The sequence below is a fragment of the Trachemys scripta genome, chromosome 10 (assembly GCF_013100865.1).
Source record: "Trachemys scripta elegans isolate TJP31775 chromosome 10, CAS_Tse_1.0, whole genome shotgun sequence".
NCBI lineage: Eukaryota > Metazoa > Chordata > Testudines > Emydidae > Trachemys > Trachemys scripta.
In genome coordinates, this window is record NC_048307.1 from 8,866,517 (window position 1) to 8,893,683 (window position 27,167).

The window sequence follows — 27,167 nt, forward strand, 5'->3', positions numbered from 1 at the left end:
ACAAAAATTGCCAGATCAGATTAGCGGTTCATATAGTTCAGTATCCTGTCTCAAACACTGGCCAGTACCAGATGCTGTAGAAGAAGATGCAAGAAATGCTGCAGGAAGCAGTTATGGAATGACTTGCCCATAAGGAATTTCTTCTTAATTCCATTCAGTTAGAGATTGCTTTATGCCCAGAAGCAGGGGAGTTTATATCCTTTCTAGAACTCTCGTTTTTTTAATCCTTCCAATTAGAACTCTGGATGTTCTTGTTATCCATGCAAATGTCCAGTACTGTTTGCATTCCCCAAACTGTTGCTCTCAATTATTGTTTCAGTGAGCTCCACGTAAGTCTGTAGTGTGGAAAATTATTTGTTCATGTCTGCAAAATGATGTTCATAAACTGCCTACTCCTCACAGAAGCCCTGTGTGACAGATTAGTGTATGTCTGGATTGTCTCCATCATTCTGCAAACTCTGTTCTGTTTTATGCACATCATTTTGCTTCTGAAATGCACCGTGCCTTCCTTTTTTAACCTCCATGTTGGACTGGGTTATCCAGTAGATGTTATCAGGGTCTCTCTCTGCCCACTGGGAGAGCAATCAGGAGTCTTTATCCTGGAGGGTCTTACATTCAAATGGAAGCACCTTAAAACAATCCGCTGGCTGCAGCCAAGGAGCACCAGTTTTCCCAGTGTGGACTTCAAGTGGGCTGTAACAAAGAAACAAATCAACTGACAATGGATTTGAAGCTCCTTGGGGTGGGGGGTCACCTGACAAGAGGGGGACTGGAACTTTTATAAAAGGGAGATGTTCTCGCTTACCGGAACAAGAAGGCATGACTGAGCGGGGGAAAGGAAGACCCTGAAAGGACTGACCAAAACACAAAGGGCTTTCTGAGCAATGAGGGCACTGGTGGGATTTGAGCGCATATGCTTTATTCTTCCATAGATCTATGTATCTCATGTGCTTAGTTTATGTAAAAAGTGTTTGATTTAGAAATTCCTTTGCAAAGTCTGTGTATCCATTGCTTTAACTGTCACATAGTCTCTGAAGGATGAAATAGTAATTCGAAGGGTCCAGCTCTGGGGAGCATGTTGTTGCTACTGGTGAGATTTGGGATGACCAGCATTAACTTCAGGGCCTAGGCAATTGGACTGTGGAGTCCAGTTTCCCAGGAAGGAGTGCTAGATAGAGGTTCTGCACCCCGAGAGTGTGCTTAGAGGCCTAGAGCGAGTGCTTCTGACCCTGCAAGATTAAAATCATGTGGGATCCAAGGTTTGGATCTATCACAGCAGCCTGGTGAGCACAAAGGGAAGCTCATCCAGGATTGTGGCAATCCTATGGCAAGTTTAGTGCCCAACCACCTTTTTTAATAAAAAAGATTGTTACGGCTTGCGTCACGCACGGCCTCTATCAATACTCATTCTAGAGTGTCTGTCAGTGCAGCTTCTGTTTTGCTGTTTCCGTGAAGTGCTGCAGATCAAGTACTAGCAAAATGGCTAAATTTCCAGCCCCGTGTAGTGCTGCGTAACTTACTGCGTAACGCACTTACTTATTTATATCACTCCTTTTAAGAACTAAAGGGGACTGATAAATCTGTGTATACGCTACAAATGGGAAAAGGGGGGAAATCTATTGAACGCCTGCTGTCCCGGTAACAACAATACATCTTTGGTCAATAAATGCCCAAGGGAAGTATCTCCATTGCAGAAGGTAATCAATAAACCATGCTGGAACATCACACCTGAAGCTGCACCAGATTTCTTTTCCGAGCAAAGAACAGTTGCAGGTGAAGCACTAGTGAAAACTGTTCTTGGGTTTTTTGGGAGGTAGGGGTTGGGGTGGGGGGAATGGCTTTGCCTACAGTCTTAATTTTTTTGATTATCAGGGGATCATGGAATAGCTTCTGCTTTAGGGGCATAGCAGTAAAATGTGAAAGCATTCCTGTTATAAGGGGTGGTTATTTACAGCACTAAGATCTCGGGAGTAAGAATTGTTTTTTCAGATTTTAATTCTGACCTGTAACTGCGCATATAAGGGCTGGTCCACATTAAGCCCCCAGTTCGAACTAAGATACGCAACTGCAGCTATGTGAATAACGTAGCTGAAGTCGAAGTATCTTAGTTCGAACTTAAAGGTACTTACCGCGGGTCCACACGTGGCAGGCAGGCTCCCCCGTTGACTCCGCCTTCTCCTCTCGCGGAGCAGGATTACCGGCATCGACGGCGAGCACTTCCGGGAACGGTTTATCGTGTCTAGACAAGACGTGATAAATCGATCCCAGAAGATCGATTGCTTGCCGCCGAACCAGCGGGTAAGTATAGACGTACCCTAACAGTCAGTGCTTTGTGGTGTTAACTTTCCTCCACAAGAATGTCCTAAAGTCTCTCTTATTACTCTCACATTGCATCAGTTTTTGTGCCTCAGTATTCCAGCTGGTATGCATTTTTCTTAAATACTGACAGTAATTAAACCCCATTAAGCACTTGCCAAATCTAATGTTTTAATGCAGGGTTTTTATTTTAAGTGGGAAAGTGTGTTTTATTGGCTTTTTTTTTTTTTTTTGCACACTTACATTAGTAGACATCACTCTTCTAGAAGATGGATGCAAAACGGTTCTAGGCTGAGGCTTTGCAGTGCACAGAATGTGGAATTAATTATAAATATTCCTGAAAATTGGATTTCACAGTGGAAAAGTTGACTGCTTCATTGCTGCCCGACTGCTTCAGAATTCGCAGCTAACTTGTTAAACAGTGTCTCTTTCTGGGAGCATGTTAAACCTGTGCTCTATGACCTGCACTTGGCTGCCTTTGGGTTTCTGGATTGATCTTCAGATGTTGCTTTTGATCTATAAAACCCTAAGTGGGCTGGGGCCTACCTACGTAAGAGATTCCATCTTTCCCTGGTCTGCACTGCCGCAGTTGCAGTCTTTTGAGGCATCTGAACAGATATAAGAAAGGGTGTGGCTGGCAGAGTGTTCTTCAAGTCTTCTTCCCCCTGGTCTGTAACAGCCAGAGTTTTAGACTTCAGGGTGTTCCATAAGTCCTACCTTTTCTCTGTGGCTCCTGAGGAAGTGGGTTGTAGAGAGAGCTGCTGCAGGACTCTGGGGATTGTGTGCGAGATTAATTTTTAATTGATGGTGTGGCTGTGTATTTGATCTGGGGGAATTCACGGGTCTATTTTAATGTATTTAAACAAAAAAGTCTATCTCCGAGCATTGCGTGAATACACTATTACACAGTCTAAATATTGCCCCGGTAGCCCTAATGGGCTAATTGGCAATTGAGGCAGAGAATAACAGTGGTATGGTGGCTGGCTAGGTACCCAAACTGCAGTAGTTTACATTTTTTTAGTCTTGACCCCAAAGCTGAATCTCTGTAGTAGGGTCTCCTAGCAGAGGGAACTTGCACTGTTGATGTATCCGCTTCAGATGTCCTCCACGGAATTGAGCTACTGTGACAAGAGTGTCCACAGAATCCACAATCTACACAGAAATTATACAAGTCAGCAGGGCTTTGGGATTGTCATTAAGTGACACAAAAAGCAATCTCTTTGCTCAGGAGGTAGGAATCTCCTAAAGATGAATCTTTCCTTGCTGAGGGGTGGTAAAACTGCATCACGTACATCAGCTTTCCGAGTAGCAGCCGTGTTAGTCTGTATCCACAAAAAGAACAGGAGTACTTGTGGCACCTTAGAGACTAACAAATTTATTTGAGCATAAGCTTTTGTGGGCTACAGCCCACTTCATCAGATGCATAGAATGGAATAAACAGAAGATATTTATACATACAGAGAACATGAAAAGGTGGAAGTAGCCATGCCAACTGTAAGAGGCCAATCAATTGAGATGAGCTATCATCATCAGCAGGAGAAAAAAAACTTTTGAAGTAATAATCGAAGTGACCCATAGAAGGTGTGAGGATAACTTAACATGGGGAAATAGATTAAATTAGTGTAATGACCCAACCATTCCATTCTATGCATCCGATGAAGTGGGCTGTAAATTTGTTAGTCTCTAAGGTGCCACAAGTACTCCTGTTCTTTTTGCATGTACATCAGCGGTTCTCAATCAGGGGTCCGTGGGCCCTTTCAAGGGAGCTGCAGGGCCCTGTGGCTGAAACCCAGAGCTCAATCACTGGCGCCCACCGTGGGGTTGAAGCCCCGATCTCTGGTGCCCCCTGTGAGGCAGAAGCCTTGGGGACATGGAAGGCATTGCTGCTCCCCTCCCTTCCCAAACAGCAGCGCAAAAGCATGGCAGTCCCGGGGCAGCCCCATCTCCTCTCCCTGCCCCTGGCCAGGTCGGAGGCAGGAAGCCAGGCAGTGCGGGGCAGCTGGTGCCATGGAGCAGGCAGCGGGCAGCGTTCCCTCATCTCCTGCTGGTGCCCTGGGTTGAAGCTCCTCCTTCAGCTCCCAGCCCCCTTTGCTTCTGCAGAGGCAGCCAGTAAGAGCAGGTGGGGGGGGCCTGCCTCTATGGCTAACAGACCCCTTCGGGAACAGGGACTGCAGGGGAGCCCTCCCAGCACACAGCCCCTAATACCCCTCTCCCTGCACCCTGAGCTATCTCACTGCCTGCACACAGCACCAGCTACCCCCTGACTTCACACAGCCCCTCGTCACCCCTTCGCTGCACCCTGAGCTACCCCTTGCCTGCACACAGCCCCTCGCCACCCCCTCCCTGCACCCACAGCCACCCCCTGTGTGCACACAGCCCCAGCTACCCCCTCCCTGCACCTTGAGGTACCCCTCCCCCCACCTGCACACAGCCCCTAGCTATCCCCTCCCTGCACCATAAGCAGTTTTCAAACTTTTTGAGCTAAGCCCCCCACCTTTGAGTTATAATTTTTGGTCGCTCCCGCCCCCTCAACCCAGACAGGCTGGGTGGCCTCCTGAGGTGAGTTGGTGGGTGGAGGTGGCGCTCCCTCCCTGGACCCCGCTATGCGGAGGTGGCTCAAGCCCCGCTGGCCTCTCACCCCCCCCCCATAGAAGTCAAACTATGCCTTTGCCCAAGGCCCTGCCCCGAGGGCCCCCCCCCCACGCCTGCTGGGCCCTGGAGTTTTTATAGCATGTCGAGGGGGCCCTTGGAGAGAAAAAGATTGAGAACCCCTGATGTACGTGGCAGGAGCCAGCTCTTCCAGGGGGAGCATTCCATGGGTTTATCCCCAAACCCGAAAGAGAGCTGGTATGCAGAAGAACGGCTCCTATCAGTTGCATGTTGTTAGGGGTGGGTGTGTTGCTTCGGATAAAATAAGGTGCAGGCTATACCTTTGTGTGGGGGTGGAGGGCAGGGTAAGGTTAGCAGAAGTAGTGACCTGTTCCTTGTATACAAATTTTCAGAAGCAGCTGTTCCAAGAAGTGGAAATACTGTGGGTGAAACAGCTATTTCAATAGTATTTTAACCCAGCTGAAAATGGAAAATACTGATAGCTTGAGAATTCTAGGCCAGAGATTAAGATAAAAACTCAACACTGGATATGCTTCTGAACTCTGTTTGCCTGTTCCTAACTATACATTGTGTTCTGGGACTCTCCCAGCCAGGGAAAAGAGCAATCTGGTATCTGTAGTTCAGACTCGGAGGGTAATTAGAAGCGTGTGCATGATTTATGGTAAGCTTATTCCATAAAATAGTTGTGCTTCAGCACTTTCATGGCAATATATAGACTATCATTAGCAATCCGTGGAAGTAGCCCCTTTGAAAAAGTGTTTAGGAAAGACTTAAATTTAACCACTGACCCAGAAGAATAATCAAAGAGGGGGAAGGAATCAGGCTTGATTAGGCTTGATAATCCTTCAGATTAGGATACGGTTTCCCAGAGACGATTAGTTTATCTTCCCTCCCCTCCACCCATGAACACCCCCTGAAGAAGTTTAGCCGCCATTGCTGCTAGACAAGTACTGGACGACCAGCTCTGAATCTGGAAGCTGGCAAAACTTACAATCACTTTTATACGTGCACACTCCTAGCATATTTCACAGGAGTGTCCCAGAGCACTTTCCAAAATACAAGATATTTTCCACATTAAAAATTTGCAAGAAAAAATGTATGGGTTTTGCAGTAATGGAAATAAGATGGATAGAATTAACTAGAGCCAGGCATATTGTGAGGCATCCGCTGTTGAAATTCCCCATATGTCCAACTGCAATCTCTTCAGCAGTTGAAGAGAACGTAACTTTTATTTCTTACACAAATGACCCCCAAGTGCTTTCTGACGAATGCAGATATTCTGTGTCCTGCAGTAGTTCCCACGCCCAGCCTTAGGTCTTAGAAACTATTGCTGAGGAAAGAGGTGCTGGCCAGAATGCTTATTTCCTGCTCTTCTCAAAGAATGACGGGGGTCAGTGTTTCACCTCGGTAGCCTCCAATGGCTGATAGAAAGTAACCGCAATGTAACATTGCAAAGAATGGTTAAGAGAATCACGGCCATAAATACAAACGTAGGTTCTACAACCAGATATCCCAAATGTTCTGTTGTTAGGCACAAATAGGGAGCCATCTCATTGGCCCTTTGATGACATGATCTGATTTGCTTTGACAGTTCTTGCTTCCTGTTCTGTAATGGAAAAGCCATTTTCAGAGTGATATGGAACAGGCAGAACTGGATAGTTGATATCAAAAGAAACAAACAAAATGATTCCTGGCTTTCACACTAGAATTAGAATGATTTGTATTAAGATTAATTATATCAACTTGATTGGGATCATCTGGGTATCAGAATCAGTTCTCCTCACTTCAGGCACTTTTCTCATCTATCTAGGTACTTACGGCCCCCATCACCGCACCTCCTTCTAGAGTCACTCATACCGACCTTTTCTAAAGTGTTTTGATCATTTTATGAAAAGGGCCGTCTATCTAAATGCTGGCTATTAGCCACCACAACTGTCTGAATGTATAGGATTCACAAGGCTATCACAAATCCAGGAGGTGCAGAAGGGGTAATGCAAGTGATTCAGGAGGAAGCTGGAGAGGAGGAAGAAGAGGTGAAGAAGTTATTGGAGGACCCAGTCTGCACATGCTGGCTGGATGTGGAGGGATACTTTCAGTCCTGAGTTTGATCTCACAAACCCTTTTATATTGGAGAGAGAAGATGGGCGAGGTAATCTCTCTTATTGGACCAACTTCTGTTGGTGAAAGAGACAAGCTTCTAGGCTCACAGAGCCCTTCTTCAGACCATCTCGTCTCTCTCTGTGGAACCAACACAGTTACAACAATACTGCAAATCCCTTGATATAATATAACTGAACATTCTTACTGTAACTTGTAGATGGCTTTAAAAAAACATTAGAATTCATGTCCTCAGAATCCAAGATAAGATCTAAATGGACTCATTAGTGCAACATTCAGCTACTGGAGCCAGGATTTAAGTTGTGTTAATCCAATTGTTGGGCCCACCACTCTAGAGCTGTTGATGTAGTGTAAATATTTAATGGACTATTGCCATTTTAAAAGATTAATAGCACTCCAACAACTCTTCGGATGGACGGGAGAGGGAGTTTAGCTGCTGCACTCTGGCTTGTCAAGCTAGTGAATTTTAACACTGATCTAGCTGAAAAGCAATCATATGGCTCTTCATTATTCTCTGTGGAGTAGGTTTGGATTCTGTACAGAACCTGTACTGCAGTACTGCTATGGCTGATTATGCTTTTCTGACAAAATCAAGGGTGGTTGCAAGAGGACCACTGTGCCAGATTCACTTTTAACAATGGGCCTCTGATCTTTACACGCACACAAAACTGCATTAGCTCTGGTCAAAATGCAGAGATCTATTTGCAGCAGTAACTGGTTTATTAACCTGTTTGTTTGTTTTATTTCCTTGTAATTTAGGAAGATGATGAGAAAATAATCCAGGAGATTCAGAAGGAGGCTGAAGAGGAGCAAAAGAAGAAAAATGGAGGTAGGTCATGTAATTGCCCTCATACAAAACTGGCGATCCAGGGTGGATTGTAGAGGCACCAGGAGAGAGCAAGAGCTTCTAAGCTGCTGGTGAGTCTCTGGTCCCTAGTTGCATCTTCAAAGGCCAGGCTCTTTGCAGATTCCCTTGTAATAACACTCCCATAAATCTCATTTGGAGTATTGCTACAGAAGTTTGTTGGTTTCATATTGTACACAAACTTCTAACTGCCCTACCTGTGTCCATAGTAGGTAATGGCTCTGATCTGCTGTGCAGGAACTAGTTTGTTTTCTGGTCCTCTTATCTTGTTAGATATTGGGATTGCCTCAGAAGGGTGTGCACTGTCTCTCAAGTGACCACTTTAGCTTAAGGAGTTTTCAGTTGTTTCTAAAGGAAATATTTTCTGTCCCTTAGCCAGAAGGGGGATGACTACAATATATGACCCCAAAGGTTGTCTCTGTGCAAGGATTTTCACCCTTGCGTTGCCAGTGGTGGAAATGCTAGTATAGACAGGGCACAGGGATCTTTGCTGGGGTGTCTTCTAGAGCTGAAGCCGTTAACCCTGGGGGTGGTCAGAAAAGGCCTAAATGACACTGGTTGAAAATGTCTGTGCCTCACCGTTGCTCCAGCTTGTGGGCCACTCAGGGCAGGAGACTATGCCACTCACCCGTTCTTGGACAGTGTGGGAGAGAAAACCGAGGCTCCTCACGGCTGAGGAAGAGGGAGAGGAAAATCAGACTTCTCGGTCCAAAAATCTATTGTGCCTTTTAACTAAATTATCTGAATTCTGACAGATTCTGGTCTTCAAAATTAAATGAAAACAAAGACAGGAAGCCATGGAGGAAGTTCAGAAGACCTAAATGAAGATGAATTAGGAGCCAAATTGAGGGAAAGCCACAAAACTAGTGTCTCCCAACTAGGGCCTCCCCTTGTACTCCTCATTGTCCAAACCTAAACTGTGCAGGGCCTGGACAGTTGTGTGGGGTGAGGGATTCCCTGCACTGGCGCCTAGGGGGTTCTACCCATACGATTGGGGTCTGGAAGGGGAGAGGAGTCTACAGTCCTGTGTATTTAGATATTCTCTGGGAGCAGCTGGGAGGGGACTCTGGAAGAGCAGAAAATTCCTTAGGTATCTGACAGCTACAGATTCAAAAACAGTTTAATGCTGATATGCCATGCTCTTCTCTGCAAAGCTCTAATAGGCATGCCAGTGCCTCTCAGCACCTCCTAAAACCAGAGCAGCTCTCTGAGAGTTGTTGTCATCCAACAAAGGAGGTAATTAAAAATCAGTGTTCTTTGCAGAGTATGTGTCTGTAGATCCTACTTTAGGGTTGCATGTGCCTCATGCATGCAAGACCGGAAATTTGAGGAGCAGTGTTAGCAGGGCTGAACATGTGCGTTCCTTGTGCATACAGGGCAGGGTGGACACTACCTCTCTCCCATTTCCCTCTTACAGCCCTTGGCAGCAAGACAAAGTCTAGCAAGTGCCTGACCTGCTAGTTGGAAGCTTTGACTAAATTTTCTGTAAACCTGAACTATTCAGAACTTCTATGATCTTCAACCACTGTAATCCTATCGACTTGTCTGGACCACATATTGATGACTAGACCCTCTGTACACCCACACATCTCCCACAGGGCTCCTTAGCATGGCAAACTCAAAATTGTAGGCTTCAAGTCCTGCCCATCCTGTGATGGGCTAATCCAGGGTTTCTCAAACTTCATTTCACTGCAACCCGCTTCTGACAACAACAACAACAACAAAATTACTCCACGACCCTGGGAAGTGGGACCGAAGACCGAGTCCCTCCACCCCGGGCGGGGGGAAGGGGGCAAAGCTAAAGCTTGAGAGCTTCAGCCCTGGGCGGTGGGGCTCAGACTTCTGGCTTCAGACCCAGGCCCCAGCAAGTCGAACACCAGCCCTGGGGATCCCATTAAAACGGGGTCGTGACCCACTTTGGGGTCCGACCCACAGTTTGCAAACCGCTGGATCCTTTTCAAAGCTAGACACAGTGAGCATGCCTTCTGTCTAGAGTCGCCATACCTAGCAGATGCTCCCTGTGCCTGTCACTTTCCCTGAGGGTGTGTGAGATGCATGGCTCAGACTCCAGCTTCTGGAACAATCCATGGAGGTCTCTTCAGACCCTGGAGAGACTTAGCTCTAAGATCCTGCTAGTGGACAAGCCAGAATCCTGCAGCACACAGGGGACAAGGAGCATGGGAGGTTGGATAGGATGTGGGGTCCCGGGAGGGGGTGATCAGGGGACAAGGAGCAGGGGGTTTAAATTACTAATTGAATTTGTTTAAAGGGGGGTTGGATGATGCTAAAGGAGAGGTGGGCGGCGTGAGGGTTTCTCGAAAATTAAAAAGGGGGCAGGATGCCGAAAAGTTTGAGAACCAGTGATCTAGGAGCCCACAGAGGAGGTTCCAACAGAATCCAGGGGAAGAGGCCTCTACTCATTTCCTTATTCTGAAGGGAGGGGGTGGAGAAGACAACTGTGTTCTATCCTAAACCCAAGGAGACTCCACAAATACACATACAGTCTCTCAGGTTCAGGATACTAAGGCTATGTCTACACTACCGCGGTAAGTCAACCTACACTATGCAAGTCCAGTTACGTGAATAACATAGCTGGAGTTGACGTACCTTAGGTCGAGTTACTGCGGGGTCGATCGACGGGAGAAAGTCTCCAGTCGACTTACCTTACTCTACGTAGGGGGTAGAGTACAGGGGTCGACTGGAGAGCGATCTGCAGTCAATTTGGCAGCCCCACTAAATCGCCTGCCAGTGGATCGATCTCACAGCGTCGATTCCAGCTGTAGTGTAGACCTGCCCAATGGCTTGCCGCCATCATTCAGTCTCTCCAAGTTCCAGACTGACTCATGGCTACCAACTTGCAGGATACATACTTCCACGTAGCGACCCATCTGGCCCACAGGAAGTACCTCAGATTCTCAGTGGGGCCCAATCATTATCCATACGGGGTTCTGCCCTTCGGACTCTACACAGCACAGTGTATTCACAAAATGTCTGCCAGGAGTGGCAGCGCATTTATCGAGGCAGGGAATCTGCATCTACCCGTACTTGGATGACTGGCTGTCGGAATGCTTCATACCCAACCTTACCTTCAGGATGGTCTTTCTAGTGGTCATTTCCTCAATTCAGAATCCGTGAACTTCAAGCTCTCCTGACCAGACCACATTAAACATTCTTCTGTAGTGACAAGGTGTTCTCAGTTTTTCACTTGAATCAGTTCATTACCTTGCCAGTCTTCTCCCCAAGCCATACTCAATACCGGGAGAAAAGAAATTCACACCTGGACCTATCCAAAGTGTTACAGACCTTCATAGGACCAAGGCTGCCTTCCCGCTTCTTCGTGGCTGTTTCTGACTCATCCAACGGCCAACCCATCTTATCCCAGAGAATCTCCGTGTGGATAACGTAGTGCATTTCCACCTGCTATCAGCTGGTCGGAGTGCTTCTCCCTCTGAACATCAAAGTGCACTCCACCAGGGCACAGGCCGCATCTGTCTCCTGCTTCAGAAAGTGATAATCTGAGATCTGCAAGGCTCCTACATGGAGTACCCTTCTGAGCTTTCTGTGAAATGCTATGCCCTGCTCATGCACATGCTGCCAGGGCAGATGCCAAGTCTGGCAGAGTGATTCTTCAGTTGTTCCACTGATCCAGCTGATTCTCCTCACTCCCACCGTCCAATGAGGACACTGCTTGCCAGTCACCTACAGTGGGATCCATGCTGACAGGTACTCAAAGGAGAGAGAATGGTTAATTCCCTCTCGTAACCATAGTTCTTCAAGCTGTTGTCAGTGTGGATCCCTGTGCCATAGTTCAGGGGAATTGCACCTGCATTGCCCTCTCTTGATCTACTACAGGTACCCGCCCTGGCTCCTCAGCCATCACCTCTCTTGGGCTCTCTCCCTCCTGACCAAGGTCTTTCACTGTTCTCTGCCTTGCTGTAATATCCCCAGCAAGCCAAGCCAGACCAGACCGCCTAAACAGGCCAGCGTCTGCACTTTGCTTTCTCTTGGAAGGCTTATGAACAGCGTAGTCGCCTGCAGCCATGAGTTACCATGTCGGTTTTTTTATAAGCCAGAAAGCTTATTTGTAAAGTGAAATCACTTCAGGTAAAACATATTAGAAACAAAGTTCCTGTACTCATCTAAAAGCTCCCAAGAGGTCACCTATCAGGCTTAGGGGACCTCAATAGGCCAAAGGCCTTACAACCCTTCCCAGGCAGGATTGGGAAGCCCCCTTGAACAGAAGGTCCTGCCCCTTTGCTGGATCAGAAAGCAGACCCTGAGTCAGTTTATTAAGAAGTCCTTTGTCTGTTGGTTTCTGGAGAATCCAATTTGAACTAGTATATGTGAGTCTCTCCAGGTGGTGGTACCTCTCTGGTGGTGTTACAACCTGAGTGAATTTGCATAATCACTCCCCACTGGTCTTAGTTCATGGAGGAGCTGTGCTCATCCTCCCCTATGGAATTACATACAATCGCTGGCCCACAATGATACATAAACTTAATACTCGAAGATCTCCCAAAGATATTGCAGGAAATCACACCCTCCATCCCTGCTGTTCAGGGTCCTCCGAACCCTTACAGTTCAAAGCCAGTGCTAGCTGAGGTAGGACAGTGGCCACTCCACCCTTTTATGCCCTGGTGAAGAGGCCCAGGGTGCATGCCTAGCCCTGATAGACTGCTACTCAAACATCCATTCTCACATGGTACATGGGCACCAAGAGTGGGATCAACGCTGACTAAATCTTGGAGAATCGCAGTTGCTGTAGGTCCGTAACTGTTCTCTCTTGAGCCAGGGGTTACTCCCTGCTGCCATCAGAGTTGACACAACTGGAAGTCTCTGCCCATAACCTCAGTGCTAGAAGGGTGGAAGCGCTGCAAGCCAAGAATCCAAATGCAGTGGTAGAGCTGCGCCTGTCCGCACCATGCCTGCTTCTTGCTAGAGCTCAAAGTCGTTCCTTACACGAACAGCACACAGTACCACAGCTGGAACTGAAGAACCTCCCTGTGAACAAAGGAGGGAGTTTCTGCTCCAGCCTGGGGTCTTTCTAATTTCTTTTTAATTTCTTTGCAGAAAGCAGTTTCAAGAGGATCGGCCCTCCTGTGGAAAAGCCTGTGGAGAAAATCCAGAGAGTTGAAGTCATCCCGAGACCAGTCCCTCAGAACCTCCATCAGCCCCGAATGCCCCCTTATCCCTTTGTGCATCCACCCTTCCCGCTGCCTCCTGTCCGCCCGCTGTACAACAACATACCCCTGAACATAGGACCCATCCCTGCCCCATACGTGCCCCCACTGCCTAACATGCGGGTGAACTACGATTTCCCCCAGATCAATGTTCAGCTGGAGCACAACTTGCCTATGCACTTTGGTCCACAGCCTCGGCATCGGTTCTGATCTGGTTCAAACAGCACTAGTAATGGAGTCTGCAGGGAGAAGCCACATTGGCCCCACCACCACCCTCCCCTCTATCCCCCATCATTTCAGCCAGGTGCAAGGGGAACAGATCTAGATTCCCCTCCCCACACACACACACAGTATTTAAATCTTTATAATTCAACATTTGGTTCTCCTGAATCTTCTAGCCGTGCTGCCCAGCCTTTGGAGCAATAAGAGGCTGCCCAGTTCAAGCCAGGGGATCTCCAAGGGCCTTTCTGTTTCACAAAGGCTGTTCAGTCAACCGTTGAGAGGGAAGTGACGCTATGTGGGGATGTAGCCATTCAGCCCACCCCTTGTGCCAAAAACTTACCTTCCTGTCTGCAAAAGCAGCCCCCCTCTCTCTAATGCAAAGGCTAGCTGGAAGGGAAGGTGAGGTGGGGAAGCTTGAAATTATTCAGATGCTGGTAATAAGATTTCAGCTTTGTCTTCCTTCACGCCTGGATAATATTGGGGAAAAGGGGTGAATCTGAGCATCAGGACTGATTATTCCTCAGAGAATAGTCCCAAATTTTTACTGTGATCTGCGATAGCCCTGAAGTGCCAGTCCTGGTGAGAGTCCAGTGCTAGGAGGCAGAAGCCATCTTGCTGCGAAGTACCACTCATGCCACTGCATAGCAGCTCAAAGAAAGAGGCTACAAACCACTGGCTTAGTATTGTAAGCCACCATTTTCAGAAGTGATGCTTGATTTTGAGTGCCTAGCATGAGACACCTTAAAGGGGCATGATTTTTCAGAGGATGAGTGGCCAATACTTCCTGAAACACAGGGCCCTTTTCAGTGTCTCAGGTTGGGCACGCATAATCACTAGTCATTTATGAAAACCTTGGTTATAACAGTCGGTAGAAACACACAAATTGTTCAGAAGATAAACATGAAGGCCCAGATTCAGAGTTGCATATGGGCTAAACTGCATGCCCCCCGTTGCAGTAACCGATCGCGTACCCTTAGTGCTGCTGTGCATGCAAGCCTGGTAGCTGTATACATACACTGTGCACACATCCAACTCTGAAACCCTGGGCCCAAAGCTTTTCATGCCTGTTTAAATCACTTCAAAATGGGCTGGAAACTGATTTGCAGAGATGCTGTCTGGATCGGGAGGCGTACTTTCCAGTCGGTGTAGACATACCTCCACTAGCTTGATGAAGCTAGTGCGCTAAAAATGGCAATGTAGCTACAGCAGCATGAGTAACGGGCTGCCCGAGCACGTCTAGAGTCTTGGATGGGAGCGTTCTCTGAGCCGCTCGCCCATCCTGCTGCTCATGCCACATGCACAGTAGCTCAATCAGAGGTGGTGCGGGTATGTCTAACCGAGCTGGAAATTACACCTCCAGTTCTAGGGTAAGCAGCAAAATACCCCTTTCGACGCATTTAATAAACTTCTGAAAAAATCCGTTTAATCAGCTTGGGAAGACTTCAAACTGTAATACTGCTGAGCTTAGCCAAAGGGATGCTTAGGAGAAACAGTTTTCCTTTAAGAAGCAATGGGGCAAACTCCTTTTAGGCAATCAGGCTCGCTCCTGCTTTCCCTGTGACCTGAGTTAAGGAGCAGCCTCTGGCTGGCTTGAACTGGGAGCAGTGTGTGACTCTGGGACAGCATTGTGGTCTGGCTGCAGACAAACAAGCCAAGTGAGGGATGTGATAGAAGAGAAGGATGGGGCGGAAGGCTTGACGCTGCCTATGTCAAATGGGTAAGTTTTATGCCAGAGCTACAGCTTTGCAGGCACAAACCTTCCCCCAACACACACACACGCACACTTCCTGTAGTGACTGGTAGGAACAGAGCTTTTTTAAAAAAGGGGGTGGAGGATGAGTCTATCAGAATATCCTTCCATAAATGCGGTCATCTCGTTAAAAAAAACAGCCACTTCATCACACAGTTGTCCCCCAAACTGGTATTCGTTGTTGTTAGGAACCAGATCAAATTAATCTCCCCTCTTCTGATTTCCCTCCCTGCAAGTTAACACCCCAGATTTCTTTACAGGTGTCTGCCTTGCCTCTCTATTGTGTCAGATTTGCCCTCTTGCTACTCTCCATAGTCCCTCTCTGCAAACAGCGTCTCTTTGAGCATGGAGCAGGCAGTGAACCAGGGCGCTGTGAAGTCTGTGACTGGCAGTGGCAGGAGGAGGGCACATGAGGGTGGCTGCCTGTGCTGTCATGGGTAGCGTGTACTCTCGGGAGGAATATGGCAGCGAGCAATACCTGGCTGGGCTGCGAGGAGGACATTGCTATCAGTAGGGGGATTGTCTCCAGGAGGACCTTGCACAGTAGATGTTTTCATACTTTTGGGAGCTGATACAATTTCTCCACGCCCAGGTGTTATGTATAGGCTGAGAGATGCCCTGTTAACTGTTTGTTCCGGGTTGTCAAGTGCTGTTGCCCACGTAGCGTTAATAACCACACCGTTAACTATTTGTTGACATTGCTGCTAAGACTTTTTAATTTAAAAAATAGCCTAGGGGACGTAGTGGGTTACCGAATGCTGCTCAGCTGGTTTTTATTCAGGTTTAAATCTGCACCTTATACCGAACGATCCCCTCAGTAGCCATGGGCAGGTATGTTGACACACCGTGTTTGGGACAGGGATGGAGGACAGATTGGGTGTGTGCACTTCCGCAGTTTCTCAGTAGTTCAGTTAAAAGGGTTTGGCCACATGCCTTCTCCTTCGAGAGGCTCCCACAGCGCGGAGGCAGCTGTGTATGCAGAGCAAGTCCCACTGCATCATACCCTGCTTCAAGAACATGCCTGGAACGTGCCATCCCTCCCACGCCTCATGCACAGAGCGGAGATCCTGCCTTCCCTCTAACCGGTCAGTGCCCGCACTGGAGGTGGAGCTTAGCTTTGTGTCTCGTCTAATTGAATTGAGGAGTAGTGCCCTGGGCTGCCAGTCCACCTCGGCTCTCGCTCCAGAGATGGTGTTCCGCATGCTATCCTGTGACCGATCTAGCCCATTAAGGAATAAGGCTAATGTATTTCAGGAGGAGTCTTTTCTTTTTTTCCTCACTCAGCTGGGAGGCTAGAGGCATGATGCTGGGTCTTAAGGAAGTAGTTCAATCAGGCATCCAGGAGTGGCAGGGTGGGGTGAATTTTGCCTTTGTCAGCTGGCCCTTCATTTTATCCTGAGAGACATGAGCAGAAAAGCCCTGACCCCTGTTACTGGATAGTCCATTGTCTGGTTTTACGAAGTGTAAAGAAAAAAGGGGTCAAGTCCCTTGGGAGGGTTGGGTTTTTTTTAAAAAAAAATAAGTAATAGAAACAAAGCAGCATGAACATGGGTACAGGAGAGCCCAGTCGGTGTCTCCTGTAGAATGCTTCAGACGTATTGCTAACAGCTACATCTCTAAGCAGCATGGAACATCTCCTGACGAAGGGCTGCTGCCTTTGCAAAATGCTCATCTCATAGACTTCCTCAGTCTGATAAGTTTATCTGGAATCTTGTTGGAAGGGGTGAGGTTCAGTTCCTCGTTGTGGGTGGGGAGAACACTGTAGCTGAAACAGCTTATTGGCTTAGGAACTGGCTTCAGCTGACATCCTAAAGGCGGTCTGAAGAAAGTACTTCCCCTGGCAGGATGCTGGTGGTCACCTTAGCATGCTGGTGGTGCTGGTACAGCTAATAGAAGTATTTGAGGAACAGGAGAATGGGAAATCTTGATGGCTTTCCAAACCATGGCTGTGGCCTTTATCCAAACAAACCTGGCCCATGGAGTGAGTCTGCCGCCTCCTCGTCGCCATTCACGTACTTCCTAAATAAAGCAATTGCTCTTTGAAAGCCTCAGATGAAGCAGGTACTAATTCTAATACCCAGTGCCTTTGGGGAGTCTGTGTCCTTCATTCTTCAAGTGTGTTGCACAAGGACTCTCGAATACTCTGCTTATCAAGCACAATTACTGTTCCTTCAAATCCAGTTAAATATAAATTGCTTTTCCCTATACTTCCCCCTATTCCTGCATGTGCAGTTACAGTAGAAGAGACTATTCGGGGATGGTTTCATAGCAGGAAGCACTCGCCCGTTAAAAATGTGAGGTTATGAATCTTTGGCCATATGTGCGCATCTCTCTCCATAGATACAATAAACTCCTGTAGTGAACGTCTATCACCACAGTAAAGAGCTGGAAACAACCAGACCCACCACTCTCAACTGAGCCATATCTTTGAAGTGGATGGTGGTACCAACTCTCTGTAATTTTTGTTAGGTTTAATTTTATGGTGTCTTGCCAATTTGGGTGGAAAGATTCAATTTTATACGGTAGTTACTACTTTTTTTTAGTTCCCCTGTGTCAGTCGGAGTTCAGCAAAACTGCTTGGACAGCATGAGCGTTTGGATTCTACTGTACTGTGCCAATCACTCAAGCGAATTTCAGCCTCAGTGCTTGACCATAGACTAGCAAATGCTTATCACCGTGCAAAATTAGAAGTGATGTGGCCATTTGCACACAGCCATATTGATACCCTAGAGTATAGACCATTAACAAAAATAATGGCCTGGCTCAAACTCCTGGCTTTTATATATATATTTGCCTGCGCAGGGAAAGGCTGGAAATGGGAGGAGAGGCAGTAGGCAGAGTAACCAAGGGAGGTCTTGTGTCTGTACTTGACCAGTTTTTAATCGTTGTTAAAGGTAAGCACTGGTTCCTACTACATGAGCAAACTTTGTACCCTCTGGATTTGATGGCGCACGGCAAGCCTGATTTTCCCATCTCCATGCCAAAGGGAAGCAGGGTCCCCCCTAGGTAGTGTTTGGGGAAGGTGTGGTGGTGGTGAGTCCTCACTGACATGTTCCTGTAGTCTATGCGTGCTTGATGTCTCTCTCCATTGGAGGTACTAGGGCGGCCCTGCTGAGGGGAAGGAGAGAATTCTTTCTCCTGTCACAATGGTGAGGGCCCATTTTGTGCCTGTGAGGAGAGAAATCAGTGCCCATTGTATGAAACCACCATCAAGTCCTGTGGGTAGCTTCAGAGTCTGGAGAGATCAGATCAGCTCTTCACCCAGCATTTCACCTTTCGGTCCTTTCCGGCTCTGTGCTGGGGCTCCTGTCACAAAGGAAAAACTGGACTAGGAATTGCCCTGCGGAGAAATGTGGGGCCTCTCCTTCCCTGTCATCCTAACTGGTGATTTTAGAGCCCTCCATTGTCTTCTAGCATCAGTTGTGTTAATGGGGATGTTTCTCGGCTTAAAGAACAAACCATTTCCTGCGCAATTAAAAACAGAAAATGCCATGTTTTGGACTTACCTGGTGTTTTTATGGGTACATCTACCCTGCAAAATAAGACCCACCACAGCAAGTCTCAGAGCCTGGGTCAACTGACACGGGCTCTCAGGGCTCAAAATAGCAGGGTACCTGTTCAGACATGGGCTGGAGGCCAGAATCTAAGACCCTCCTCCCTCACTGAGTTTCTGAGCCCAGGCTCCAGCCCGCACCTGAACATCTACACTGCTGTTTGGAGCCCCGAGAGCCCGAGCTCTGAAAGTTGCTGCTGCAGGCCTTTTTACAGTGTAGACATACCCTTTGCCCCCTTTGAAACCCCAATGTTCTTCAAAGGGAGACGGGGAGGTGTGTCTTGTGGGCCCACATCGATGTTATGACTGGTACTTTTTATGATTAATTGCAGTGTCCTATTTTACTTGCCTTAAAGGTGGAGAGAGAAATTTGGTATTTGCACTTAGCAAAACATTATATTAAAACAACCCAACCTTGTAAAGACAGATTGTGCATGTTCTGCGACTTTGTATAACAATAGCTGAAAATGAATAGGTCGTTTATTAAAAAAAAAAAATATTTTTCTTTACCCTCTGGTAGAAAACTGTTCTAATTCTGTGTGTAAAAAGTCCCTGTATCATATTGTAATTTGAATTTTTTGTAAATAAATTTTGTGCACTCTGGCTTTCACTTCTCTGCTTTTTCATTGCTAATTCAGTGTCCCTTCCACGAGAAGCTTGTTGGTTTGAGTTTGAGGGTAATTATAGGCGACAATGGGTAGAAAGGGGAGACCAACCACAATTCTCGAACCAGATTTCAGTCACAGTTTTTAACCACTCTAAAAGTTAAGTCGGCAAAACATCCGGGCCTCCTGTAAAAGCTTAATGTGTTCCAAAAGCCTAAAAGGAAAACGAGAATGGGATATAAAATGGCTTCCATTCTCTCATTGCTGTGTGAAGCGGGACTAATCACTAAACGGACTGCGTGTGCACATGAGCATGTGTAGACACATTCTAGCCCAGTGGTTCTCAAACTTTTGTACTGGACGTGACCCCTTTCACACTGCAAGCCTCCGAGTGCGACCCTCTTTATAAATCAAAAACACTTTTTTTTTATATCTTTAACACCATTATAAATGCTGGAGGTGAAGCTGGGCTTGGGGGTGGAGGCTGGCAGCTCGCGACCCTCCCCGCCCATGCAATAACCTCCCGATCCCCAGTTTGAGAACCCCTGCTCTGGCCTATCTGGATTTTCAGAGCCATATTGACCTGTATGCTCTGGCTGCTTTGTGATGTGAATGTTTTAAAATAGAAACAGGAAATGAAAGAGGAAATGTCCATATTGGCAGCCTGGCGACAGACTGAGACAGGAAGAGCAGGGAGAGGGTTGGAGGCAGGGAACTGTGGGAGACTTCCCTGATTCTCGTCTTTCAGTCCTTTTGCTGGGCGTTTTTCATTTGGCTTCAGCCCCATAAATGTGTGGGGGAAGGGTCCCTGAGCACCAAAAAGCAAGTGAAAAATAGGGAAATGTGAATTCATACTACGGGGGGGGGGGGGTTTACAAAAAACCACAACCAGCCTCATCGGGAGCGCTAGACTTGGCTCTAAAATCAGGCAAAAATGGCCGTGGGATGAGGGGAGCAGGCATCAGAAAGCATTTACATTGGGACTCCATGCTCTTGTCAAGCCCTGGCTTTCCAAACCCTGTACTGCTGCAATTCTTGGCGCAGCCCATGGGCAGAGGGGAGACATAGGTAATAGAATCCCTGTACAGACAAGGCAAGTGCTGTCTTAGCTCAGGGTACCCGTCCTCCTCTCTCTCCCCCACCCAAGGTTTCTACCCCTACGGGCCACGCTGAGGTAAAACTGTCCCTTGCCTTGATTTGGCCTAGCTATAGGGGGGTTGTGGTGCAGCGTGCGGGCGCATATATTAAAAAGAAATCAACCCCCTTTTTTCCCTAGTCGAGACGTGGCCTCAGTGACTAGCTTCAGTAACACACTCCCTGGTGTCTGGTCTAAGCTACGCAATGATCATAGCTTCTCTAAATCAAACAAAGACAATAGGGCCCAGTTGCTCTCTCCGTGTACTGTTTTGTGGATGGGAGCGGGAAGGGTTAAACTGACTTTTTTGAGTTGAGGCATTGTCACTGCACGCCCCATCTTCCTATTGAGGGACTTGCTCCTCATGCCAGGTAAATAGCTTTGTTTGGGTGGGGAGGTTACATTGATTTTTTCCCTCCTCTTTTCCCTAGGGAGTGAATTTTTTCCCCCCACTCTCCAGGAGGAGAGAACAGTCCCCGGTCCCATTAAGCAGACATACAGCTTTGTGTGGATAATTAACAGGCAAATCCAGAACGATTAGCCGGGCATTTCAAAGGCTCAGTGCCTCCAGCATCCCCCACTCTCCAGCTGCTCTGTGGAAGCTGCAGGTTCAGTGCACTTTAGCATGCACGCCCTCACAATGAGAGGCTTAGCAGTAATGCGGTAGACAGCTTGCTGTGCGGCTTGTGCAGAGACGGTGTGCTCTCCCCTATCTTGTCAGTACATTTAATTCCTCCCGCTCCCCTCAGCTCATTTTCTAGGAAGTAGAATTAGAGAACCAAGGTACGTACACACACACACACAAACCTAGGTTAAAAAACAATGAAGGTTGCAAAGTCAAGCACTCACAAGGTAGGCAAGGCCAGATTAAAGGTGCTTTTGCAGCCTTAATTCAGTACCCTTGTGTATAGATGCATGATAAGTTTTTAATTCTGTGATCAACCACTGTTTTGTTTTTTCCCCCGCAGGACCCCTGGCTCTTTCAGCGCGCAGGACCGATGGGTCTCAGCCAGTAAGCAGCTAGTCAGTATTTGGTTTTCTCCTTGCGCGCTATTCAAACCCTGCTCTGAAGACAGAATTATTAATTTCCCCATGGGCTCTTCTCTGGCACACATCACTAGTATCTAAGTGCTTCACCAACACTCCTTTATTAATCTTTACAATGCTCCCGGGAGATGGAGGTGTTGGGCTAGGGCTAGCCCCCATTTTATAGGTGGGGAGCTGAGGCAGAGTTTAAGGTGAAAAGTATCCGCTGATTTTAGGTACCCAGTTTGAGATGCCTAGGACCTGGTTTTTCAGAGTATAGCATAGCTCCCATTGACTTCAGTTGCTGCTCCGAGGACTCTGCACTTCTACAAATCAGGCCCACGGGTCTCAAGCCAGACCTCCAGAAAATGAGGCATGCACAACCAGTGACCACCTGTGAAAAGTTTGTTTTAAGGGACTTGCGTAGCCACGCATAGAAACTCTGTGGCAGAGACAAGGATAGAATCCAGTTCTCCCGGGCAACTTTCAACAGTCTTAACCATGAGACTTTCCTTTTTCTTCCTGCAATGGCCTGTCTCATCTAGGGTGAACATATGTCCCAATTTTATGGGGACAGTCCTGATTTTGGGGCCTTTTTCTTATATAGGCTCCTATTACCCCCAACCCCCGTCCCGATTTTTCACACTTGCTGTCTGGTCACCTTAGCCTCATCCATTGCTTCCCTACTAACTTCTGCAGCAAACGACGTCATCCACAAGGCAGGTCTTATCTTGGGCACTGAATGAGGCAGCGGTCCTGTGGAAAAACTGGGATGTGATTCCATAATTGAAAACTTGTCATGCATATGCACAAGGGGGCTGAATTAAGGGTGCACAGACAACCGTAATTATGGTATTACCTAATTTTTGAGTGCTTGACTTTGCAACCTGGATGTTCTTTTAAGATAGGGTGTGTGAGAGAGTTGAAAAAAAAGCAAGCTGAAAAAAATTCCAGCACATGCCATCATGTTGGGACCCGTCTACCACCACTGCACCAACCTCTGTGACTTGAGCTAACAGCGTAACCCAATAGCAATTGTAGGTTGTCGTTCTCCATGTGGGATGGGAGACATTGTGCCAGTGGGTTTCACAGGTATTTGCTGACAGCAGAGAGAGGGTGAGGCTCGGGAGTGTGGGATTCCATGCCAGGCTCTAGAGGGGAGTGTGCTGTAAAAGGCACAGACGCTGCTGTCAGTTTCCCCCAAGCTTGACCCCTTTTCCAACCTGTCCCTGTCCTTTCACCCCTGGCTTCTCGTCCCAGTCCCATTCTCCACTCCTCAGCCTCTTCCCCCCGTCCTAGTCTCCCTGACTCCCAGTCTATCCCCCTTGCACATCGGGGCTCTGAGCTGTCAGGTTTTCCAGGAACTGCTGTAATACCAGTAATAGTGAGGGGATTGTTCAGATAGTACGACAACCCCACACGACTCTTTGGAAGGGCAGGCAGACTGTATTTGTGATTTTCACATGCGGAAGAGCAGTGGCTGTTTTAGCTAAGGCCTGAGGTGCCTCAGCAGAACTGAGTGGGGACCCAGGTCTGGAAGGGAAGGAGATGCTTCGCAGAGCTGCCGAGGAAGCTTGTCTGGCTTTAGCACAGAGGGAGCGATCGTACTGCTTACCCATGAGACTCGGGGGTGGAGGGGTGGCTAATGAAAGATTGCAGCAGATGCACACGGTAGGGAAGCTGACCTTCAGGGAACGCGGCCTCGCAAGACACAACAACTGAGCCTGCCTCTTTTCAAAACGGCTGAGCAAACGCCTCAGAAAACACCATCAGGCCTTGGCTCCCAAGCTCAGAGAAAAGCCTACCCTAGTTGAAAGGGAATCTGCGGTGTGAACCACGCCTGCCCCTTCAACCGCTCCCCTTGGGGCAAGGGAGCATGGCCAGGAGCGGGATGAGGCCTCCTGCAGGAGCCTTACGTGTGGGCCAGTTGCTGCTTTTACTCTAGGGTGCGCTGTGACATGCAGCCTTGGTGCTAGTGATCTTAATGCACCAGGGAGCACCAGAGACCCCAGAGCTGGAGAGCGCAAGGGAGTTCTGGCATTGGTATATGTCCGTAGGGACCTCCCTGCCTGCTAGCTCCTCTCTGTAACTTTGTGTGTTTAGCAGCAGGGAGCAGGAGCTGGGATTTTCCAAGACCATATGTAGCACAAACGCAGCCCCCTCCTTTCACTCTGCAATCTGCTCTTCACACCACTGCTGACCACAACCACCTTCCTTAGCGGCTGCCCCTTCTCGCTGCTTTAATTACACCAGGGAGAATTAGGGGTCAAGTGAAAGCAGCTGGGCTGGGACTCAAAGCCCGGAGAAATCTGATGCTTCAGCTAATTACTATTTAAAGCAATTATTTACAACAAAAAAAGTAAAAAATGTCTTTCTGGTCCAAGGTTGCCTCCAAGGGCTGCTTCTCTGGGCCCCTGAGTGTGCGAAGTACACTAGCTGCCCCAAACAAGGCCTTCAGTGTCTGATCAGTGCAGTTCTGCGGCCGCTTTGATAGAATCGTCTCAGCACCGACGGCGCAGCAGGGGTCAAAGCGTCCCACCTTCTTTCCCTTCTAGTAGCAGCTACTGGGTGTAAGGATGCCACCACTTAATAGCTACATCTAATGCAGTAGTTTCCTCTGGGCCCCATTGTGTCAGGTGCTGTACGAACGTTAAGAGACAGCCCCTGCCTAGGGAGTGTACAATCTAAATAGATGCTATGGTGATAGGAGCTGAGAGAAGGCAGAGGTAGTTTGCTGCTGCAGCCCATGCTGGATTCCTCCCCAGTGTCACCAAGACTCTGAACTGCAGGGCACGGAGTGGCACATCCCCTCATGGGGGCGGGGCGGGGCCGGCCCAGCCTCCCTGCCCTGCAGGCCTGGGGCTGCCAGCCTGTAGCTCTGGGTCCCTCTCTCCAGGGAGCAGAGAAAGGCCCCTGGACAGGCACCTACAGGGGATTTCAGATAGGGGAGGGCCAAGGAGGGAGGAAGCTGGGCTGACACATTGTTTCCAGGGAAGGGGGGGGGAGTCTGAGACCTGAGTGGCTGGTCTGGGCTCCTGTGCTCCCCTCTGGTGAAAATGGTACAGTTCCCTCACCTGAAAGCTCTTGCCTGGCTCCTGTCCCAGGTGCCTTCCTGAGGGGGGAGCAAGGAAGCCTAGAGCTGCAGCAGGCGTGGGGTGTGCCTAGACCCCAGGAGGACAGCGTGGGGCAGCAGCAAGGTAGGGAGGGGCCAGCCAGCAGTAATTGGGGTAGTGGAGAGCAGGTGCTTTAACTGTGAGCTTTATTGTTTGTGGGGGGATGTGCATTACTTGAATTGCTCCCCCGCCCTATTATGTGACACCTGGGTGTTGTGACATGTGGTGCCGCAATTGATTGTAATGGGTCAAACCTGTTTCTAGGGCCATTTTCTCACCCCAGGAAACAAACAGCAGTTTTGCAACATGTAATGGGTTAATGGGGGGAGGGGAGCTGTTATTTTGATGGCACAGTGTCCCAGCTTGGCAGGTGTGGAGGCCGAGAGGTGAGATCAGGCCCCAGGCAGTTGCCAGCCAACCAGCTGTGGTAGCCGGAGAGCCCTGGGCGTGGCAGGGATGGTGATCTCTGCCGTCTTTGTGGCACGGAGCCTCTCCTTGTCCAAGGAAGTTAAGCCCGCCTGGCTTTGTGGTTGTGTCATACCTGTACTCTAGTTAACGCTGTCTCTTACTTTGCATTGAGCGCAACTATTGGCCAGTAAGCCCCTGCTGAAATGAAAGCTGTTTGGGGGAACCTGGTGGTTTAAGGGACTGGGACCTAGAGATGGCGCTTTGCACCTCAGAGTCACTGAATGTGACCTACCCCACAATGAACGTCGCCCATTATGGCTCCTTCGTGGCCTCAGCCAAGTTCCCGGTAGGCATCTTGTGTATTGTGTTTGCGCCCTTGCAACAGAGAGGCCAACCGTGAAATGGGCCATTGACAACGAGCTCATGCCCAGCTCTGGTCCCTCCAGGTCAGAGTGGAGGTTGTTGGTAGGACAGCTTGGGGAAGCTTAATGGAGCCGCTGATGGAAAAATCAAGCCTGCAAGGCACCAGGGCTGCAGCTCCAGCACTAAATTCGTCTTAAAGTGTTTCCAAAACCAGAGCTGAGGGAGTGGGACCAGCCAGAGTAAAAGTGCTCCATGAGCAGCTGGGGCAAGGTGGGCAAACCTCCCAGTCCCTGAAGGTGCAGTGGGATGAACTCTAGAATGTTTTCAGGGCATTTGTCTGGTCCATCCACTCCTAAACCCTCTTACATCCTTCTCCCTTCTTCAGTACTTGCCCTTTTCCTTCACACTAGGGTTAGTTTTCTGGCTGCCTGCACCTACTGATTCTGTACTTTTTCTTCCCTTGCCCTCTTTCCTCTCTTCCCTGAGACTCTGCTTGCTCCAGAGATGCCCTGCCATGTGCTGAAACCTTACACCATATATTTGGGGTCCTGGGTGGCCTGGTGGCTAGGCTGCTGGACTGGGACTCAGGAGACCTTGGTCCTGGTCCTGGCTTTGCTACTTGTCTGCTGTGCTAACAAGTCACTTCCCCCCGCGTGTCTCAGGTAATACTTCCCTCCGTTGCACGCACTTTGAGCCAGATGAGTGAAATGTGCTATGTCAGATCTAGGTGTTATTACTATCTCGGTTCCTCCAGTGCTTGCTCAGAATGGGGGCAGAGCAGGGTTCATGGACAGCAGCTGAGCAGTGTTGATTGATTATCTGCACAGCTCCAAGCTTTCTTTATAAAGGTGGGGCTGATTCCAAGCCTGGGGCTGAGATTCGGGACTGTCCTTCTGGTGCCTAAATCGGGTCCCTGGGCAAACTGGTACTGGTGCCTCGACCCAGCTGTTCCTCTCGGCACAAACACAGCAAATGGAAAGAGGAGAGGGCGAGAGAGAGGAGGAGGAGGAGGAAACTCTGTGCTCTTCGGGCAAGGCTTGGCTTCCTGGCCAGGGAAGCCAGGTCTGTCTAGCTGAGCCCGTGCTGCTGGAATTGTGTTTTATTAAAGACGATGTGGCAAAGCAAGAGGCCAGGAAGGAAACGGCCCAGTGAAATGGAGTGTGCGTGTCGGCCTGCTGGAACCCTATCCTCTGAGCTGTTTGAGTGCTGGCAGGGGGGAGGCGTGGGAGGAGGGCCTCTTCCCAAAGGGGTGGGAGCTATTCACGGCCAGGGAGCATTCAGAAACCCTCCCAAGCGCCCTGAGGGGCAGCATCAAAGAGTCAGGTGACCCTGGGGAGGCCAGGCGAAGCCCCATTTGCTGCTCAGGGCAGGGCAGCGAGGTCAGTGCCCTGTCTCCATTCACCCCCGAGTTCAGCTGGGCTGCTCTCAGAGAAAGACAGATGACCCTGGTGCGGGGAAAGCGACTGAAAAGTGCAGCAGGGTCATCTCCAGGGGAAATTTGGGTGGTGCTTGGGCATCTTTTGGCTTAGTCCAAGGAGGCCTTGCTTAGATTGAGTCCAGCATTTAATGCAGTATTTCCTAAACTGGGGAGGGGGGGGGGAACATTTAAAGGGAAGGGGGGGTCAAGCTATCAGGGAGGGGAGAGGAGGCAGGTGCCAGAGGTGCTATTTAGGTAGGGCAAGGGGAGGCAGAGAGGCTGTTCATGGTCCTGTCCCAGGGTGGGGCGGCAGGGAGCAGAGGCGCACAGAGCCGGCTGGGGAGAGGTTGGCCCCTGATGCTGGCAGTAGAATCCAAGGGCTGGCAGTGCTGAAATGAGCCCCCCAGCCCGGCCGGGAGCTGTTGTGCAGGGGAAGGGTGGGGGGAGAAGGACCCACTGCTGCTACAGAGGCAGGGCTGCCCTGTC

At 48.8% G+C, this 27,167-nt stretch overlaps 1 protein-coding gene across 5 annotated transcripts in view; it reads left to right on the forward strand.

The window, feature by feature from the left end:
* Nucleotides 1-19,217, forward strand: part of RNF216 (ring finger protein 216) — a 128,610-nt gene extending 109,393 nt beyond the window's left edge. For 4 of the 5 annotated variants that reach the window (XM_034782824.1, XM_034782825.1, XM_034782827.1 and 1 more), the window contains exons 16-17: nt 7,804-7,873; nt 12,980-19,217. In XM_034782824.1, the coding sequence (XP_034638715.1) occupies nt 7,804-7,873; nt 12,980-13,299 (390 nt within the window). In that variant the 3' untranslated portion in view covers nt 13,300-19,217. Of the gene's footprint in view, nt 1-7,803; nt 7,874-12,979 lie in introns of those variants that run through there. The other variant, XR_004647309.1, reaches the window with a different exon arrangement.
* Nucleotides 19,218-27,167: the final 7,950 nt, after the last annotated feature.